This window comes from Polistes fuscatus, unplaced genomic scaffold, assembly GCF_010416935.1.
Source record: "Polistes fuscatus isolate 324 unplaced genomic scaffold, CU_Pfus_HIC Scaffold3, whole genome shotgun sequence".
Classification (NCBI taxonomy): Eukaryota; Metazoa; Arthropoda; class Insecta; order Hymenoptera; family Vespidae; genus Polistes; species Polistes fuscatus.
Window position 1 is genome coordinate 10,599,313 of NW_025113107.1, and position 12,692 is coordinate 10,612,004.

Consider the following 12,692-nt stretch of genomic DNA (forward strand, 5'->3'; position numbering starts at 1 on the left):
GAAAATTATTTATTTTCAATCTATTTTCTTCCATTAAAATAATCGAATAAATGTTCTCTTTTTGCGTGAAGTATTGATAAAAATTAGAAACATTGAAATAAGTACTCAAGTTACACGTTGACTTATTCGACGACAGAATCAAATTAGAGTCGCTAGTGTCGTTGTTAGATGATTTGAGAATGTCCCTTAAAATATCTTTCTTCAAATAATTGTAAGTATAAAAAAGTATAAAATACTTTCTCGTATATTGTCTTACTTACAATCAGTACTTCCTCTGGGATATTATTTGTCAAAATCTTTTATTATAAATTAGATAGTCTAAAATATATTACGAGATATTAATATTTCATTTACGTGTATACATTAATATCAGCAATATTGAAATGCGGATAATGAAGTTTTTTAATCATCGACATATATTCAATATTCATTTATTTAACACACTTGTTATACATTTATATATTTAATGTCAAGAACGTTACACGAAGGTAGTTGTCTAGTCTATTACTGTTACGTGTAGTTCTTGGTACGTATCATAATAATATTTTCCAATTTTATTCAAAAATGTTATCGTTTTTTAATTATTTGTGATTAATATAGAACGTAAAAAGAATTACATAGAGAGAATGTAGTATAAATTAAACATTAAATTAATCCACGGGAATATTTCTTGTCTAGAATATAAAGGACAATCTATTATCTCTTCTAAAATAATCTGTGGTGAACGGATGATGTCTGGGGATTGGAGGCGTGACTTGAGATAGAGTTATCAAATCACGGCAAAGATTCGTGAGAAAACATAAACGAATTTTCAAATCATACGACGACATAAGACCAGTTGTCAGTTTTACGTGCTTCACATCTGTTATACTCGAAATAAGAATGGAGACATATGAAAGTGTTTTACTTGTTAAATCGGAAGTATTTGTGTTTAAAATACCACCAAGGTCAACTAATAGAGGTTATAGGTAAGAAGAAATTATTTTAACCAAGTATTCGATCTGACATATAACTGTTCTAATTTTATATCATTTTAACGATTCAAATATATTTATTGTTGCCTTCATTATTGACATTGTCATTTGTACATTTGGAAAAAGCTTTATTATAAAAATGTTACATATTTCCTTTTATGTTTCAATGTTAAATTTAATGAAATAGTTTTATGTTAAAAATTTATCTCTATCATGTGAGTGTAACATTAACATATTTTATTGCAATTCCACTATTTCATTTGTTTAAGAATTGACATGTATATTGTTGAATATTCGCTAACAAATTACAGTTTTATATAAACTTTATATCTATATACACGTATAATTGTTCATAAATATAATTCATATACTTCTTATTCATAGAGCAGCTGATTGGAATCTACAAGAACCTTCATGGACAGGACGAATGAGATTAGTATCTCAGGGAGATTCTATTGCTATAAAACTGGAAGATAAAATTACGGGTGAATTATTTGCTAAATGTCCAATCGAACAATATCCTGGAATAGCGGTTGAACCAGTCACAGATTCTTCTAGATACTTTGTGCTAAGAATTCAAAATGACAATGGACGATCTGCTTTCATTGGAGTTGGTTTTTTAGACAGATCAGATAGTTTTGATTTAAATGTTGCGCTACAGGATCATTTTAAGTGGCTTAAAAATCGTGATCAGATAGAGAAAGAGAAAGAAACACCTAAACAAGAATTGGATCTTCGATTTAAGGAAGGAGAAACTATTAAAATTAATATGAAGATAACTGTAAGAATATTTGAATACTTTTTTAGTCTTCTATAGTAATGAAAATAATATAACGAATATATATTTTATTATATAGAAAAAAGATGGCAGCGAAGTTGTATCGAAATCAAAACAACGGCCTAATTTAGGTGTTGGTTTGCCACCTCCGCCAGGTGGTGTCAAAATTGCTCCACCGCCTGCTAAAACTCCAACTTCGTCCCCAGCTCATAAATCAGCTCCAAATCCAAATCAAGCATCAACGGGTTCAGAATGGGGTGAGTTCGCTAGTGCATCTCAACAATCGTCGGGACCTAGTACAACTGTAGCAAATGCCAGTTGGGTACAATTTTAATTTGGTCAAAAATATATCATTAATAGCATATGCTATTTAATACATGCACAAATGTATAAAGTTACATTTGCATGTGTTCTTAAATATATCTACGTTGTTATCTTTTAAGGGATAGATTAACGCAAATGAAGGATGCATCTATGTATGATGCATACATGAATTCTATATGATTTTGATATCAGTACTTAATTGTATAAGATTTTATTTGCTTTAATTACGATATTAACATCAACCAAACAAAAGCAACAAAAAAATCTTGTTGTTTGTTTTATTTGATTTTTCGTTTTATTTATACTTTATACTTTATTGTTATTAAACAAATCATTACATATTTCTCATCTCATAGATGCATTCTTTGTAGTCCTTGAAAGAGTACAGATATTCACAATAAATATTGTGTCCAAGTCTCTGATGTTTGTATATAATATGAAAACTAAAGAGCCTAATATTTCAGTATGCCTTAAGCTTTGTGAGACATTATACTTCTAAAAACAATTACTTATGAGTCACTCAAATTATGTTGTACATATGATTAGGTGTGCAGAATTTTTTAATATAGATCTTTCATCATATTATAAAGATTAACAGTATGTAAACATTATCATTTCTTTTAAGAGTAGAATTGTGGTAAACATCCAGATGTATTATAATCGAAATTAACTTAACTTAAACTTTATTAAAATGATGGAAAATATGTACTTGTACGACAAGTACTTGTACAAGTACTGTAAAGATGTAATGAAATGTTGAAAGTAGTAATGTTCCCTAAAATTGATTCTAAATATGTTAAAAAAAAAATAAACATTTTTGTTTATAAATGTCAAAAATAATTTAAAAAAAAACAGATATATAATGAATTTTCTCCTGTACATAATACATATGGAATATAAATTTGTAGATGTCTTTAAAAATGTTTAACAAAAGATTTAATTGTATGTTTTAGCACTATATGTATTATAATTGAATCATTGCCATTCCAGGATTTGCATTTTTTTAAAAATAGATCATTCTAGGTATATAGGATCAATGTGTATAATGAAGGTTTATTAATTTAATTAATGCAAAAATTGCCAACGTGTACTATGGTGTATATTTTTATCTGTAGATATAATAAACCACGTAACCACTAGTGCATTTAAATAACTATAACAAATCATAATTATAAATAATAGTCCAAAAAATCATGTTGTTATAACAGTTCAGAACTTGCTCCATTAGATTTCATAAATTTGAATTTGAATTCGAATTGCATCAAGAACGTTTATTATTACGTGCAACATTAAATCGCAAACTACGCATAGCCATCGTACGACTAAAAGGACGTTGAACTGGACGTTGTAGTTGTCCAGTAACCAAAGTGGAATCTTCGTCACATTCCACGCTACTCAAAACAACTAATAATACACCTAGCACCTGATGTAAACATATATTACATAGTAAGTTATATTTTATTTTAAAAAATTTTGAAAAGCCTTATATATATAATATGAATACAAGTAAATTACAATTATTAATTCAGTGTTTCTTAAACTAAAATTTAAGCAAACTCTGTGTATTAGTAAGGTTGTGATTAAATAGCAAAACTAATTGTTTTTTCATTGATAGAGTTTAAACATTATTTTTGAGTTAAATTTGTATAAATGATTGACAATTGACTTGTATTAATGATTATAATTTTTCGTATGCACGTATTCTATTCTTCTTTTGTAAAAAAAGATATATGCATATGTATATCTTTTTTACAAAAGTTTGTAAAAATAACGGTTAAATGTTCGATAATGTTTAAGAATCGCTGTATTAATATTCGTTTTTAAAATTAAGATTACGTATTAATTTACATACATACCAAGCATATAATAATTAAAAGAGTGTAGATATGTATACTAGGACCAGGCAATGATTCCACTTCTTTTAAAGCTTTTGCAGCATCAGAAAGATTAGGTTTCAATTCTAAAGCATGCCGCAAATGGACAGCAGCTTCTTGGTAGTGACCATATGCCTAAATAAATGGTATATGTTTACATTAGTAATTATAAAATAGTTTAGAAAGAGTACATATAACTTTAAAATGAATGCACAATAAACTATTTTCCAAATGGAAAAAAAATAGAAAAAGATGCTACAAAATATTTAATTATAGGCCTATGCAAGTGACGTAAATTCACCGATAATATTTGTCCAAGTGTTAGGTATTGTTCCCATGCATTACGATCTGGAGGTTGTAATGCTAAAGAACGCATTGCTAAATAATTCGCATCATCTAAATATCGTAAAACCAATAGTACTCTTGCTAAATTTAATAGCACTTCCGCGTTATGTGGTGAAACTGCAAGAGCTCTTCGAAAACATTCAATTGATCTTTGCGCATCTCCTTTTATTCTCCAAAAATTTCCAATTTGATTATATAGCTGAACAGATTTCGGTTTCTATAGAAAACAAAAGCAATGATAGACAAATAAATGTATTTATGTTGAATGTGTACATAGTAAAATAACACAATTAAGTAAAACATACCTCTCGTTTTGCTTTTTTTAAACGCCTCTCTAATAAGTCAACATCTATAGCTTTACCATTATTCTTTTTAAACATGAGTGCAACATTAGGCTCTGGTACCAATGGATGATTATTTCTATTTGCAACACCGGTGAGATTGTCATAATATGTATAGTTAACTGGTTTCCCACAATCAAGAATTACATCTTCACATTGCTGATCGGGCGTACATATCACTTGGTCACTCAATACTTGCGGTGATAGTGGATATGGTTCCGTAGAATTTGGTGCATCCGTCAATGCATATGACATGAATCGTCTGCCAAGGGGACGAAAGTTAGGGCTCTTTTAACGCTGAAAGAACAGCAAGCCACACACAAACACTAACTACGGGAAGAAAAAGAAAATTACATCAGATACATTGTAATGCTTCTGCAATAAAAATATAGTGTTACATAAACATTCACAGGATATTGTATAACAAAAATTATAAGTATATATGCACATTCAAAAACTTGATGTTATTGACTCGTCATATCGTAACAATATGTACATTAACATATATTACAGATTTATTTTGCACTACAGTATTAACAAAAATTGTGTATATCTTTAATAACATCCATAAACAATAATATGAAAATTAATGGAAATAAAGCAAAGCCAGATTAAATTATATTCTGTTTTGTTACCTCCAATTTATCCCAGTTGTTAGTTAAAGTTAATCGTTAAGCAGAAAAACAAAAAAGAGAGAAAAAGAAAAGTAGATAAATAGACATTAAAATGCATACAAACATACAACTAAAAATAATACTATATGAAATGTATGTATAGTGGAATGGAAATGAATTGTAATAAAAATCTTAAACAGAGGTTCGCGGGATAAGAATAAATTGAAATTATCGTAGATGCAATTTATGCTGATAATATCCTTGCTTACAACTATTCTAATTGAATAAGAACTGATTTATTAATATGTGCAGTAATAATATGCAATTTACTGTTAAAGTAATGCTCGATACATTCATCGTTGGATGCATATCCATTGAAAAACATGCACATATAGATTCTTACCAATCATTTATTAATCATGAATTTATTTAATATTCTTACCGATCTTGGCTGCCTGAACCAAAACTTTTGCACTCGTAATAAACCTGTACTTTATCAAGCTTCTCTGATGCTGCTGTTTTACTCCATCCTTGTCCATTGCCTATACTACTTGCAAGTATATCAAAAATAGGATCATCTTCGATAGTGCTTACAAGTTCTGTTGCTTTAACAACTTTATCGACGTTAAGTCTCCAAGAAGTTCTAGAATTTGTTAAATTTGCCTGAAGGACCAGGAGGCAAAATAAACAACCAAACACGCGTCCATCAAACCATACATCATACATTTTCACCGTCCTTATTATTTCTCTACAGAAAATTAAAATTCGTTGGTCGAATTATTAGATAAAATCTGTCAATGAAAAAGAAAATTAATATTCCTTCACAACACGTTGAAGTCAGTCAAAACACAGAAAATTCCTAAAATTCCTAAGAAATGAAGATATCGGTTGTTTAATCAACCATGCGCCAACATATCAGTATTGCAACCTAATGAAAACAAACATTCAATGCACTTTTATTTTTGGCAGATTTACAATTATTTTTAGAAATATACATTTGATTGTATAAATTAATTTCATTATATAATTACGAATAAAAATATTTGGAAATAAAAGAAGAGAAACGAACGAAAAAGCGGTATCATTACAATAACAAAAAACTATTAAAAAATTCGGCGTCAATTTTATAACGTTGACAAGATTGTCAGTTATGTAGTTACAATGATTTCACACTAATGTTTATGTTGATATTTTTTCGCCATTCAGAAATCTACGAAATGATAAACGAAAAATGAAAGTTATTGTTGTTAGTTGACATTTAATACAATAAGACTCCAGTATGACGTCTAAAACTGTATGCATTACTCAAGAGGGTCCAGCTAATGCTTTAGCTCTTAATAAAGATAATAGTCAAGTTGTCATAGCTGGACGTAATGGTAACATTTTCTTAATTATTCATATTTATTTTTTATTATAATATTAATTGTCGTAATTTTATAATCATTGATTTTTCATTCTAGTATTCAAAATATTTACATTAATGGAAGACAGGTTTGAAGAATCATGTAATTTGAGAGTTGGAAAAAATTTAAACTTGAATTTTTCATGCAATGACGTTGCATGGAACCTTATTGATGGTATAGTATTTAATTCGCTATAATTTTTATTAACAAATAGCATGTATATATATGTATTATGTATGCATTAGTATCTTTAAAATTAGAAAAATAATATATAGTGACTTCGAAATTATATTACATATATTGTTTTTTTACATCTTTTTTACATCTGTAACATAATTATATTGGTACAATAACATAATATATAATTCTTATTATTTTAAGACCATATTCTGGCAACAGCCGCTACTAATGGTGCAGTAGTTGTATGGAATTTAAATAAATCTTCAAGATCAAAACAAGAACATGTTTTCATTGATCATAAAAGAACTGTTAATAAAGTTAGCTTTCATATGACAGAACCTATGTGGCTAATATCTGGTTCACAAGATGGAACTATGAAATGTTTTGATTTACGTATAAAGGAAGCTACAAAAACATTTTATAGGTAAAATATAAATCATTTTATTCGACTATCATTTTACCTTTAGATTTGACAGGGTTGGAAGAATATAATTTGTTTATTTTATTATGAATAAATTTTACTTATTTATATATATTTAAGAAACATATTTCATAAGCAAATAAATTCAAGGAAAAGAATGCGGATAAATTCTTACTGACCCTGTCAGTGATAAATTGCAGCTATTGTAAAGCTTTGAAATCTTAGTAATACGGAGTCTGTACGAGATGTTCAATTCTGTCCTCATCAACCACATACTTTTGCTGCTGTTTCTGAAAATGGCCATGTTCAACAATGGGATTTGCGGAAACATGATCGCTATTTTCAACATTTTACTGCACATAGTGGACCAATATTTGCTTGCGATTGGCATCCTGAAACTAATTGGCTAGCAACAGCATCTAGAGATAAAACTATAAAGGTTTTTTCTTTTCTATCAAAAATAAAATAAATTGTATTACAATTTTATTAAGAAAAAAAGATGTCTCTTATTATTGTATATTAATTAATTGTTTATATTTTCTGTCGTGTTAAAAGGTTTGGGATTTATCTGTAAAACCAAGTTGTGATTATACTATACACACGATAGCTTCAGTAGGAAGAATAAAATGGAGACCACAGAGAAAATATCATATAGCAAGTTGTGCTTTAGTTGTAGATTGTAGTATAAATGTATGGGACATTCAACGACCGTATATTCCATTTGCTAGTTTTAACGAACACAAAGATGTTCCTACTGGTGTAGCATGGAGAGGAAATCCACAATCATTCCTATCAACAAGCAGGGTAATGTCAATGCCTTTTTCCCTTTTCTTTATATTTTTGTATTCATAATTAGAAAATAATTAAATATTTTTATAATATAAAAATATTTTCTATATTCAGGATTGCACTTTATATCATCACGTATTCAAAGATGCTTCTAGACCAGCTAGTAAAGCGAATCCGCAAGGCATTGCTTTAAGTCCCATCGGAGACGTTGCTTATGCCTGCAAAGTAAATGTAAATATGCCTAGTACAGTCAAGCAATTAACTAATATAATAAGGTTTGTATATTTTAATATTTTATGTTTTTTATTATTTATTAATATATACACATTTATCAATAGAAAAACACCAGCAACGAATGATACATTTTGTATGGCTTCAAGTGTGATGCACAGATTTGTTGTAAATATACCACGTGATCCAACTTGGTTTAAAATATGTGCTGAAGGTTACATACTTACTGGAAAATTAAAAGATATTTGTGATCATAATGCTGCTGTTGCCAGCAATGCAGGTAGAAATGATGTAAGTTTGTATTTATAATAAAAACTACTATGTAATTTCCCTTAGTTTAGTTTAAATAATAAATTAAGTAATAATATTTGATTGAAGCTGGAAGAATAATTTCAATAACAATATTTCTTTAGGTAAGCATTGTTTGGAATATTATAAAAACATTATATACAAATCCATTAGGTGCAATTTTAAAAACTCCTCCAACTGTTTCCAAGGAAGATATAGTAAACACTTTAAATTTAGGACAAATGGTAAAAGTATCTGCTCTTGATCAATCAAATCCAGGTAAGTTGTATTATTTAATTCATAATTACAATTATTGTGTTTCATAATATTTATATGTTAAATATATGAATCTTATTATAATCTTATTACGAACTTTTTCTAAATTTAATTCTTTCCAATCGTATTAGTTGTAGGCATGATTATCCTGTTAAGTCGAAATTATTTTCGTTCGCACAGTAGACTTTATAATTTGTTTAAGGACATGAAAATGATATCAAATCTTTGCAAGGAGAAGCACCTACTAGTGCGACGAGCGGTGGTGATGATGAAACTGAAACAGATGATACGCCAGAAAATTTAAACTTTATAAGTAGCATATTACCGAGGTAATCCTCAATTGATAATATTAATAATATGAGAGACTTTTTTTTTGTAGCTACACATCCTAAAAGAAACAAAGTTACAGGAAGTCCTTTATGGGACATAAAGGTCAACCTAAAGGAGATTTTCTATTTGGTGATAGCGAATTTGAACCAATTAGTACAGACTACAGTACTGGATACATTCAAAATATGATAAATGATGACAGTGACTGGACATTGCCTAAGGAAGCATTCCCTTTAAGACATGAAATAAAAGATCGATCTCCGCCACCAGAACAATTTCCTAATCATTCTCCAGAAATCAATGATGATTCTGTTTCTGTAATGGTTGATGATCAGCCATGTCAACTAATAGTAACAGCTATACCCAAACCATCATTCTGGGATCCTACACATTTGATTGAAGAAGCGCTAAAACATCATGCAGCACTTAGGGATATTCAAACTTCTGCATCTGTTCTTATTGCTTTGGGTGAAAAAAGAAAAGGTTTAAATATTGACATACCAATTCAGGAACATTGGCTATTAGAATATATAGACTTATTGGGAAGATTTAAACTTTGGAATGTGACTACACAGGTTTGTAATATAACTAAATTTAGCATCTTTTTTCTTTAAAGCATATTAATAAATTTGTTTTTCTGTGTATTAATATTTTATAGATAATACAGTCAGCATGGATTCCATCTATTGCACAACTAAATCAACAATCAACAACTATACATGCATGCTGTTTAACATGCACTAAACCTTTACAAAGAGCAGCATGGTTGTGTGACCGTTGTCATTCATCCAAACATGCCCTTTGCTCTATTTGCCATCAGGTAATACAGTACATACTAATTCAAACAGTTGATAAAATTATTATTGAATGACTGCTGAAAATAATAATTATTTTAATTATAGGTTGTTCGAGGATTGTATGCATGGTGTCAAGGCTGCACACATGGAGGACATGTGATGCATTTAAAGGAATGGTTTCGTAGTAATCGTCAATGTCCTACTGGTTGTGGTCACGTTTGTGAATATATTTAAATATATCACAAACCTGAGAGAGGGAAATAAAGGTATCAAAGTGTAATAATAAAGAGTATTTAAAAGTAATGCAATATATTATACAGAATATTGGCATGAGTACACGTTCTTGTGCATAAATTTGTAAACAATCTATTAACTATTAATGATTGAAAAATAAGTAACAAAGATTCATTATCATATACATGAGAGAATGACGTGATTGTATTTTTCTTTAGCATATAAAATAATTTAATGAATAAAACGTTTTAACTACATATAAATATATTTAGTAACTTCTCTTTATGATATGGGTCTTCTTCATTGGCAGGAATTAAGTTCATGTAACATAGCATTAAAATTTTGTTTTCATAATTCTCTTACAATTACGCATAGTTATTTCTATCGTAAAAACATTAATATATCTATTTATTATCTCTAGAAGCATATAGCTCATGGAGGTAGTTCCTCCTTAGGACTCACCAATTGCTTTGTAGACGGGATCATGACATTATCTTCCAACTTCATGTGTTGTTCAATCTGTCGTTGATGTTGCAAGGTACATTAAAATCAAATTTCTTTATGTAAGTTTAATGATATTTCGACAATGTTTTTTTATAAAAATGAAATGTGTTATTTGAAAAATTCTATAATTTGCGTATTCTTTCAAATCTAAACTTTTTCTTTATAAGAAAAGATAGTAGAGATAATTAATTTGTATTCGGTACAATAAATCTCGTATAATATGTGTGAATTCAATCATTTTTGTATTGAAATTAAATTAACAATTGTTTTTATATAAAAAAAATTTCGCATTTAGATAAAATAAAATAATAGAAAAATAATAATTCATTGTTATTTAAATATTACATTACCCAATATGATATTATTTGTATTTTTTTTTATCCTTTTCTTATCTAATCATAATTATAAAATTAAAAACAAGAGAGTATACAAGTATAATTTATTATATTTTTAATTTCACGTGTATTATCGTATTGACACGGAATAAAGTGCTTAAAGCATTATTAATGAATGGAAAATTGTAAAATTTATAAAAATTGACATTTGTGTATGTCCTTATACGTTTATATTAGCTTTTTTAATGGAAAATCAGGTTAAAAAGTTGAAAACAAGAAGAGTGCAGCGGATACATCGGTTTTTTTTTATTAGCAAAAAATAGTAACAAATTACTTAGCAATTCTAGTTTTTCATGATCTATTCTGTTCTTGTAAGTATTGATATTTTATTAATAAACGAATTTATTTATTCGTTATAATAGAATCTTTAATATAATATGGCAAAATAAAATATTTGAATATTTTATTTTTAGGGTATATATACACATAGACAGATAAGATCATAAAAGTATATATCATAAATTAAGATGAACTAAACGTATTTTTCATCTATAATTTTTTTTCATTATATATAGAATTAATTGTTTATAATAAAAGCTGCCAATATGTAATTATATATATTTGCACTTTCACCACTCATATCATAGTTATTTCGAGAAACAATAAAAAAAATAAGAAAATGAAAAAAAATAAATCATTGGTTATATTCTGACTTAGTAACTTTAAACATTATATATATGTTTAAACATTGTTAATAACATATATTGTTAGGCAAACCATTTCGAAGTACTCAAAAAGCAAACGGACTGTATATTGTGAAATAAATAACATGTCGTATGATTCTTATAAAATCTATTATTTTCTCGATTGTTTTTCATGATCTAATTTATAATTGCAATTTAAAAAATTAGCTTAAACTTACAATTGTCACATTTAGACTCATATAAAATTAAATTCACATTATTTACTATAATTGCAAGCAAGATTAAAAAGTAAGACATTTGTTATAGTAAAATAAAATGCGTTACGATTTTACTATAACTAATAATTAAAAAATTAGAAACTGATATGTTTACAGTGGTAACAATAAAATTACTTAATAACATTTGCGAATAATAGCAAAGTAGATTGCATGCAATTACATTGTACATAATCATACATAACTTTTTGTGTTTTTCTATTTGAAGGTGGTCTTCAAAGCATGATCTGAGCGTTTCTAAGATGTAGCAGTTATATTCTTTTATTATTTTCTTTATAAATAATATAGTAAGAATGCGATAAGGATATTTTTGCAATATTTATAGTTAAAAATTCTCAGTACTTACAAGAATATAGATAAACTATAAACTTTACGGTAGGCTCGTAACTACATAACTATATGTATAACAAATTACAATTTTTTGCTAATAATTCAAAACCTGTAAGTTTTAATTATGTTATACCGACAATCTGATATCTTTCATTCAGCATCCCACGAAAAATATCAACTTTGAGGAATATCACATATTTCCCACTCCCAAACGAAATTAACATATATGTGAGAGACCTATCAAAATTATCAGAGCAGATTTGTGTGTTGCAAATTTGTTTTTAATGACAATAAAATAAGAAACAGTATAATAATAATCGTAATAATAATATTAATTTCATAATT

The 12,692-nt window shown here is 27.8% G+C and overlaps 3 protein-coding genes across 7 annotated transcripts; 2 read left to right on the top strand and 1 right to left on the bottom strand.

Annotated features, from left to right (window-relative positions):
- The first annotated feature begins 27 nt into the window (after positions 1-27).
- Positions 28-3,215, top strand: LOC122519201 (NECAP-like protein CG9132). 2 transcript variants are annotated; one of them, XM_043638528.1, is made up of 4 exons: positions 28-211; positions 679-968; positions 1,359-1,755; positions 1,832-3,215. In XM_043638528.1, the coding sequence occupies exons 2-4, from the start codon at positions 883-885 to the stop codon at positions 2,084-2,086; spliced, it is 738 nt and encodes a 245-aa protein (XP_043494463.1). In that variant the 5' UTR covers positions 28-211; positions 679-882; the 3' UTR covers positions 2,087-3,215. The 2 variants fall into 2 exon arrangements, with proteins under 2 accessions (XP_043494463.1, XP_043494464.1); XM_043638529.1 differs by lacking the exon at positions 28-211 and adding an exon at positions 422-526.
- Positions 1,967-6,170, bottom strand: LOC122519199. 2 transcript variants are annotated; one of them, XM_043638527.1, is made up of 5 exons: positions 5,693-6,170; positions 4,601-4,898; positions 4,252-4,512; positions 3,933-4,085; positions 1,967-2,054 (listed from the first exon to the last, which is right to left on the bottom strand). In XM_043638527.1, the coding sequence occupies exons 1-5, from the start codon at positions 5,974-5,976 to the stop codon at positions 2,046-2,048; spliced, it is 1,005 nt and encodes a 334-aa protein (XP_043494462.1). In that variant the 5' UTR covers positions 5,977-6,170; the 3' UTR covers positions 1,967-2,045. The 2 variants fall into 2 exon arrangements, with proteins under 2 accessions (XP_043494462.1, XP_043494461.1); XM_043638526.1 differs by lacking the exon at positions 1,967-2,054 and adding an exon at positions 3,154-3,499.
- Positions 6,171-6,306: 136 nt separating this feature from the next.
- LOC122519198 (GATOR complex protein WDR24) lies at positions 6,307-10,937 on the top strand. 3 transcript variants are annotated; one of them, XM_043638524.1, is made up of 13 exons: positions 6,307-6,626; positions 6,711-6,827; positions 7,035-7,257; positions 7,480-7,693; positions 7,810-8,058; positions 8,158-8,318; positions 8,382-8,565; positions 8,688-8,841; positions 9,041-9,167; positions 9,242-9,743; positions 9,827-9,988; positions 10,071-10,231; positions 10,621-10,937. In XM_043638524.1, the coding sequence occupies exons 1-12, from the start codon at positions 6,530-6,532 to the stop codon at positions 10,197-10,199; spliced, it is 2,319 nt and encodes a 772-aa protein (XP_043494459.1). In that variant the 5' UTR covers positions 6,307-6,529; the 3' UTR covers positions 10,200-10,231; positions 10,621-10,937. The 3 variants fall into 3 exon arrangements, with proteins under 3 accessions (XP_043494459.1, XP_043494458.1, XP_043494460.1); XM_043638523.1 differs by lacking the exon at positions 10,621-10,937 and having other exon boundaries at positions 10,071-10,458; XM_043638525.1 differs by lacking the exon at positions 10,621-10,937 and having other exon boundaries at positions 9,248-9,743; positions 10,071-10,458.
- The last annotated feature ends 1,755 nt before the right edge of the window (positions 10,938-12,692 follow it).

Excerpts from the sequence above, each read along its gene's own strand:
- LOC122519199 (XM_043638526.1), bottom strand. The coding sequence starts at position 5,976 with ATGTATGATGTATGGTTTGATGGACGCGTGTTTGGTTGTTTATTTTGC. Across the intron at positions 4,086-4,251 it reads CACTTGGACAAATATTATCG|GCATATGGTCACTACCAAGA; the intron begins GTGAATTTACGT and ends CCATTTATTTAG. Across the intron at positions 3,500-3,932 it reads TTTTAATTATTATATGCTTG|GTGCTAGGTGTATTATTAGT; the intron begins GTATGTATGTAA and ends TGTTTACATCAG.
- LOC122519198 (XM_043638524.1), top strand. The coding sequence starts at position 6,530 with ATGACGTCTAAAACTGTATGCATTACTCAAGAGGGTCCAGCTAATGCT. Across the intron at positions 6,828-7,034 it reads TGCATGGAACCTTATTGATG|ACCATATTCTGGCAACAGCC; the intron begins GTATAGTATTTA and ends TATTATTTTAAG. Across the intron at positions 8,842-9,040 it reads TCTTGATCAATCAAATCCAG|GACATGAAAATGATATCAAA; the intron begins GTAAGTTGTATT and ends AATTTGTTTAAG.
- LOC122519201 (XM_043638528.1), top strand. The coding sequence starts at position 883 with ATGGAGACATATGAAAGTGTTTTACTTGTTAAATCGGAAGTATTTGTG. Across the intron at positions 969-1,358 it reads TCAACTAATAGAGGTTATAG|AGCAGCTGATTGGAATCTAC; the intron begins GTAAGAAGAAAT and ends TCTTATTCATAG. Across the intron at positions 1,756-1,831 it reads AAATTAATATGAAGATAACT|AAAAAAGATGGCAGCGAAGT; the intron begins GTAAGAATATTT and ends TTTATTATATAG.